The sequence below is a fragment of the Dipodomys ordii genome, unplaced genomic scaffold (genome assembly GCF_000151885.1).
Source record: "Dipodomys ordii isolate 6190 unplaced genomic scaffold, Dord_2.0 Scaffold17, whole genome shotgun sequence".
NCBI classification, from domain to species: Eukaryota; Metazoa; Chordata; class Mammalia; order Rodentia; family Heteromyidae; genus Dipodomys; species Dipodomys ordii.
Window position 1 is genome coordinate 15,450,482 of NW_012267233.1, and position 7,500 is coordinate 15,457,981.

At 42.5% G+C, this 7,500-nt stretch overlaps 1 protein-coding gene across 1 annotated transcript in view; it reads left to right on the forward strand.

Moving 5' to 3' along the window:
- Positions 1–7,500, forward strand: part of Kiaa1429 (KIAA1429 ortholog) — a 75,297-nt gene that overhangs the window by 1,068 nt on the left and 66,729 nt on the right. Inside the window, exon 2 of the mRNA XM_013012402.1 lies at positions 3,287–3,402. Coding sequence (XP_012867856.1) covers positions 3,287–3,402 — 116 coding nt within the window. The remainder of the gene's footprint in view (positions 1–3,286; positions 3,403–7,500) is intronic.

A 7,500-nucleotide genomic window follows, 5' to 3' on the forward strand; every position in this document is an offset into this window, starting at 1 on the left:
GCTCAAGTGGTAGAGCGCTAGCCTTGAGCTGAAGAGCTGAGGGACAGCGCCCAGGCCCAGAGTTCAGGCCCCACGACCGGACCCCAAAACAAACAAACAAAAACAGATAAATCGAAAACAACAATAAAAAAGCAACTCTCCTTTGTTCGTCTTAATATAAACAGTTTACAGAATGGTTCTTTCTTTCTTTTTGATTTGTTTTGAGCCGGTACTGGGACTTCAATTGGGAGCCTGGACATGGTCCCTTAGTTTTTACTTTAGCTCAAGATTGGCTCTATAGAGGCTGGGAAGGTGGCTCAGCGGTAGAGTGCTTGCCTCACATGCATGAGGCCCTGGGTTCTATTCCTCAGCACCACATAAACAGAAAAGGCCAGAAGTGGCTCTGTGGCTCTAGTGGTAGAGCGCTAGTCTTGAGCTGAAGAGTTGAGGGACAGCGCCCAGGCCCAGAGTTCAGGCCACACGACCAACAACAACAACGAAAAAAGATTGGCTGTATGCCACTTGATCCACACTTCCACTTTAGCTTTCCATGTAACTAATAGTAGAGATGAAAGCCAACTTTTTGGTATTTTTTGGGAAGGCATATGATTTGTGTGTGTGTGTGTGTGTGTGTGTGTGCGTGTGTGTGCCATCAAACTCACAACCAGACTTTTCTGTTATCATCAGTGGTCCCATTTATTCTCTAGTCTAAAAGTAGAATTTTGGTTTTTTTTCTTCTGCCGATCCTGAGGGTTGAACTCTGGACTTGGGTGCTATCCCTGAGCGCCCAGAAGTGCTCAAGCCAAGCATTCTACCACTTGAGTCACTGCTCCACTTCCGGCTTTTTGTGGTTAATTGAAGATAAGAGTCTCATGACTTTCCTGCCTTGAATTTTGATTTTTTTTGGCCAGTCCTGGGGCTTGAATCTAGAGTCTGGGCACTGTCCCTGAGTTGCTTTTGATCAAGACTAGCACCCTACTGCGTGAGCCACATTGCCACTTCTGGTCTTTTCTATTTATGTGGTACTGAGGAATTGAACCAGGGCTTGGTGCATGCTAGACAATCACTCTGCCATGAAACCACATTCCCACCCTGAAGTTTGATTTTTTTTTTTAAGCCAGGTTAATTAATCAGCAATACCTTAAATGTTTAGGGAAAACAGGTGGCAAAAATCAGAAAGAAAAAAATGAGCCATATGACATCAGGGGATCAAAATACTTTGAATTAGTAGGTAGAAATATTCATTTGTGCTAGAAACTGTGTTTTGGTTAAAGTACCAGCATTTGAACCCAAGGCTTTTCTGTTGCTCATCGTGCTTTCTAGGGCTGGCTTTGAACCATGATCCTGCATAGCTTATCCTGAGTAGTGAGGATGACAGGCATAAGCCAAGGCACTTATCTGCTACTAGGTTTGATGTAGTTATCTTTATTTTGTAGATAAATGAATGTGAGAAGTTCAGTGACTACCTTCAAGTGGCATAACTAGATTAAGGTACAGCCAGTTGGATATGGTGGTTCTTATTTATCCTAACACTTAAGAGACCAGGGAAGTTTGACTATTTAATAAGAGACTGTCATTAAATAAAAAAAATAGAAATACACTCCATGTTTTTCTGGCTCTAGCTCTGTGTTCCCACCCAAGTAACTAGGAAGAAATACATATAAGATAAATTTTTGATATAGATTTGATAGTATAACAGCTGATCATGTCTAGCTAAAAAATACCAGAATTCTAGTTTTAGAGAGTAGAGAATGAATGGGACAATAGATGATAATAGTAAAGTCTGGAAATGAGTTTGATGGGGACAAAATAATTTCTTTTTTTTTTGGTGCCAGTCCTGGGACTTGAACTCAGGGCCTGTGTGCTATCCTGAACTTTTATGCTCTCCCTCTTTTTTTTTTTTTTTTGTCAGTCATGGGGCTTGAACTCGGCCTGGGCACTGTTCCTTAGCTCTTCAGCTCAAGGTGAGCACTTGAACCAAAATCCTCAGATATCAGCCTCCTGAGTAGCTAGGATGACAGGTGTGAGCCACCGGCACCCAGCTATGCTCTACTTCTTGATCCACAGCTCCACATCCAGTGGGGTTTTTTTTTTGTTGTTTGTTTTGTTTTGTTTTTTTTTTTTAAATCTTTTTTGTCAGTCATGGGCCTTGAACTCAGGACTAGGTCCTGTCCCTGAGCTCTTTTGTTCAAGGCTTGTGCTTTACGACTTTGAACAACAGATAAGAGTCTAATGGATTTTCCTGCCCAGGCTGGCTTCAAACTGATCTTCAGCTCTCAGCCTCCTGAGTCACTAGGATTATGGGTGTGAGCAGCTGGCACCTGGCTGGAACAAAATAACTTGTTTAGTTTTTAATTTTTTTTCTGTCTAGTACTAGATGCTTGAACAGAGCTTTGTATTTGGTCAGCTTCTGTGCTTGGTTAGTGCTCTACCACTTGAGACATACCTATATAAACCAACATTTTGATGGTTGTTTTAGAGGAGTTAAGGCTGAGACCTGAGGATTGTAGTTTGAAGCCAGCCTGGGTAGGAAAGTCTGTGAGACTTTTTTTTTTTTTTTTTTTTTTGTCATGGGGCTTGAAGTCAGGGCCTAAGTGCTATCCCTGAGCTCTTTTGCTCAAGGCTAGTTCTCTGCCACTTTGAGCTACAGAGCCACTTCTTATTTTTTGGTGGTTGATTGGAGCTGAGAGTCTCATGGACTTTCTTACCTGGGCTGGCTTTGAACTTTGATCTCAGATCTCAGCCTCCTTAGTAGTTAGGATTAGAGGTATGAACCATCAGTGCCCAGCCCAGGCAACTCTTTATCTCCAGTTAGTCTCAGAAAAGCTGGAAGTGGCACTGTGAATCAAGTGGTAAAGTGCTAGTCTTGAGCAAAAAGGAGCTCAGGGACAGCACCCAAGCACAAAGTTCGAGCCCCAGGACTGACAAAAAAAAGTCCAGAAATTCAGGATTTTGAAAGGTACCTGGTTGCAGAGGTTTCAGATAAGGGATTGTGGTTGTCTTTAGTGGGTCTGAGCAAAACATCAATAGAGAGTTAAGTGCATTACAGAGTATTTTATGCTAATTGAGGGACTCACAACATGTATTTAATCCATGGACTTTGTTTAGATTTTAGTATTTGGAATCGAACCCAGGGCTTTACACATGCTAGTCAAACACTACAACTGAGCTACATTTCTAGCCTTGGACTTTATTTTAATGCTATTTGTGACATTTGAATGAAGAAAGCTAAAAAGATGAGTGTATTTTCAGTTGGAAAAGACTGTTTTACTTATAGTATTTCCATTTCCCCCTTTTCTTTTTAAAGCAAAGTTCTCATATAGATGTGGTTCGCTTTCCATGTGTTGTTTATATAAACGAAGTCCGAGTCATACCCCCAGGAGTAAGAGCCCATAGCAGCCTACCTGACAACAGAGCATATGGGTAAGTTTCTGTATAACTACTTTGACTAAGACTGATATATATTAACGTTGGGAGTGAAGGTGTGGCTCAGGTGGTAAAGTGCAGGCCTTGAGCAAAAAAGCTAAGCAAGAGTGAGAGGGCCTAAGTCAATCCAGCACAGGCACTAAACAAAAAACACAATAACAAAAAGAAATGAATATATATTGTGTTGGGGATCAAATCCAGGTCATCATACATGTTAGCCAAGCACTCATATCATTGACCTGTATCTTCAGCCCAGGATAAAGTGTTTTTGACTTGGCTTTTCCTTTTTAAAGTAATTCAGGATTAATTTGAATATTTGGAATTTTTATTTATTTTTTTTGCCAGTCCTGGGGCTTGAACTTAGGACCTGGGCACTGTCCCTGAGTTTCTTTTGCTCAAGGCTAGCACTCTACTACTTGAGTTTTCTGCTTATGTAGTACTGAGGAGTCAAACCCAGGGCTTCATGCATGCTAGGCAAGTACTCTACGTGTGTGTGTGTGTGTGTGTGTGTGTGTGTGTGTGTGTTGGGGGGGGTCTGGTCATACCAGTGTGTGTGTGTGTGTGTTTTTGGGGGGGGTCTGGTCATGCGTCCTAAACTTTGGGCCTGGGCGCTGTCCCTCAGCTCTTCAGGTCAAGGCTAGCGCTCTACCACTGGAGCCACAGCACCACTTCCGGCTTTTTTCTTTTTGCTTATGTGGTGCTGAGGCACCTCAGGCATGCAAGGCAAGTGCTCTACCACTGAGCCACCTTTCCAGCCCCTAGAAATGTATTTTTATTATTTTCTTTCTCTCTCCTTCTTCCTCTCTTCCTCTCTCCCTCCCTCCCTCCTTACCTCCTTCCCTCTCCCCCTATTTTTCTTTCATTTGGTACTGATATTTGAATCCAGGATCTTTTAGCTACTCTTCCATCCTCTCACCCACATTTAAAAAATTTTATTGTGACAGGTTTTCACTAATTTACCCAGGCTGACTTTGTTGTTGGTCCTGGGGCTTGAACTCGGGTCCTAGGTGCTGTCCCTGAGTCTCTCTGTGTTCAAGTAGCACCTTGAGCCACAGTGCTACTTCTGGTGTTTTGGTGTTTAATTGGAAATAAGTCTCAAGGAATCTTTTGTCCAGATTGTTTTTTTTTTTTTTTTTGGTCGTGGGGCTTGAACTCTGGGCCTGTCACTGTCCCTGAGCTCTTCAGCTCAAGGCTAACACTCTTATCACTTTTATTGGAGATAAGAGTCTCACGGACTTTTCCTGCCCAGGCTGGCTTTGAACCGCAACCCTCAGATCTCAGCCTCTTGAGTAGCTAGGATTACAGGTGTGAGCCACCGGTACCTGGCTCCAGACTGGTTTTTAACTGTGATCCTCATTTCTCTGCCTCCTGACTAGTTAGGATTATAGGTGTGAACCACTGGCTGCTTTCTTTTTTGTAAGTTCTGTTTGATAAAAAATTATTATTAGAGCTAACAGAGTGTCTCAAGTGGTAGAACACCTGGCTAACAAGTATGAGGTATTGAATTCAAACCCCACTACTACGAGGAAAAAAGAAAGTTAAGAGATGGAGGTATAGATAACTTTAACAGCGGACATCAAAGAGAGGAATGTGATCTTTATTATAACATGAATAATCATTATTTTTCCAATTTTAATTACATAGGTTAGAGATACTAGCTTATAGCCTAGGTATTAGTTTTATGTATTAATGTATTTCATTTTATTAATGTTATGAATAATTTCTATTATGTGAAAAAATTACTTATAAGAATTATGGAATAGAGTCAAAGTTAAAGAGTTCTAATTATAAGAAAGTTATTTATAAGCCGGGCGCTGGTGGCTCACGCCTGTAATCCTAGCTACTCAGGAGGCTGAGATCTGAGGATCGCGGTTCAAAGCCAGCCCGGGCAGGAGAGACTGTGAGACTCCTGTCTCCAATAAACCACCAGAAAACCGGAAGTGGCGCTGTAGCTCAAGTGGTAGAGCGCTCGCCTTGAGCTGAAGAGCTGAAGGACAGCGCCCAGGCCCAGAGTTCAAGCCCCACGACCGACCAAAAAAAAAAAAAAAGAAAGTTATTTATAAATAACTTTAAATTTATAAGTAAGTTTATATGTAAAATCTTCAGAGCTGCAGTTTAAAAATTAAAATGAAACTAAGAATTTTTCATTAATGCTTATGATTAAGAAAATTAACAGCTGGGTGCTGGTAGCCCACACCTATAATTTTAGCTGCTCAGGAAGTTGAGATGAGGATTGTTGTTTAAGGCCTTGCATGGAGAAAGTCCATGTATCTCTTATCTCCAGTAAACTACCAAAAACAAAACAAAACAAAAACCTGGAAATGGAGCTGTGACTCAAGTGGTAGAATTCTATTCCTTGAGCAAAAGAAACACAGGGACAGTGCCCAGGTTCTGAGTTTAAACTCCACGACTGACCAATACACAAAAAGAAGAAAATTGAAGCAAGGCACTGGTGGCTTGTGCCTATATAATCCTAGCTATTCAGGAGGTTGAGATCTGAGGATCACAGTTCAAAGCCAGCCAGGGCAGGAATGTCCGTGAGACTCTTCTCACAAAAATCTGGAAATGAATCTGTGGCTCAAGTGGTAGAGAGCTAGCCTGGAACACAAAAGCTCAGGGACAGTGTCCAAGCCCAGAGTTTAAGCTCCAGGACTGGCAAAAAGAAAATTAAAACTTTTATCTTCATCCTATACATTTTTCTCACACTTATCAGACAAAAGGAAATAAATGTGTATAAAATGGAAAAGATGGAAAATAATAGTATATCCAGTAGCCTTTTCTGGTTATACTGTTTTGGTCAGGAAAGGTATATTGGTTATCGTTTTTATGCAGTTGTAGGGCTTGAACTCAGGGCCTGGGTGCTCAGTTCCACTTCTGGTTTTCTGGTGGTTAATTGGAGATAAGTCACATAGACTTTTTTGTTGTTGTTGTTGTTGGTTGTGGGGCTTGAACTGGGCCTTGGCGCTGTCCCTGGACCTCTTTGTACTTAAGGTTAGCATTCTACCACTTGAGCTACAGCACCACTTCCAGTTCTTGAGTGATTAATTGGATAAAAGTCCTATGGGAACTTTTCTGCTTGGGTTGGCTTCAAACTGCAACACTCAGATCTCAGCTTCCTGAGTAGCTAGGATTACAGGTGTGAGCCACCAATATGGGGCTCTCATAGACTTTTCAGCCTGGGCTAGCTTTTTTTTGGTCAATTGTGGTCCTTGAACTCAGGGCCTGGGCACTGTCCTTGAACTCATTTGCTCAAAGCTTGTGTTCTACCACTTTGAGCCACAGTGCCACTTCTCATTTTCTGGTGGTTAATTGGAGATAAGAGCTTATGGACTTTCCTGCCCAGGCTGGTTTTGAACTGCAGTCCTCAGATCTCAGCCTTTTGAACAGTTAGGATTACAGGCGTGAGCCATCAGCCCCTAGCCTGCTTATCTATTTTTTTTTTTTTTTTGCCAGTCATGGACCTGAACTCTGGGCCTGGGCGCTGCCCTTAGCTCTTCAGCTCAAGGCAAGCGCTCTACCGCTTGAGCCACAGCACCACTTCCAGCTTTTTCTGTTTATGTGGTGCTGAGGAATCGAACCCAGGGCCTCATGCATGCAAGGCAAGCATTCTACCACTGAGCCACCTTCCCAGCCCCACAGTGCCACTTCCTGCTTTTTTCTTTTTGCTTATGTAGTGTTGAGGAATTGAACCCAGGGCCCCAGGCATGCAAGGCAAGCGCTCTACCACTGAGCCACCTTCCCAGCCCTTGCTTATCTATTTTTAAAAGTGTAATTATACTCTAGGTGCCGGTGGCTCACGCCTGTAATCCTAGCTACTTAGGAGGCTGAGAGCTGAGGATCACGGTTCAAAGCCAGCCTGGGCAGGGAAGTTTGTGAGACTCCTATCTCAAACCACCAGAAAACCAGAAGTGGCACTGTGGCTTAAGTGGTAGAGTGCTTGCCTTGAACTGAATAGCTTAGGGACAGCGCCCAGGCTCAGAGTTCAAGCCCCATGACTCACAAAAAAAAAATTAAATAATGAGCATCATGTATTTTGACTAGTATCATCCCTTCTATCATTCTCCCATATCTTTTCCAATCCCATCCATACCTTCA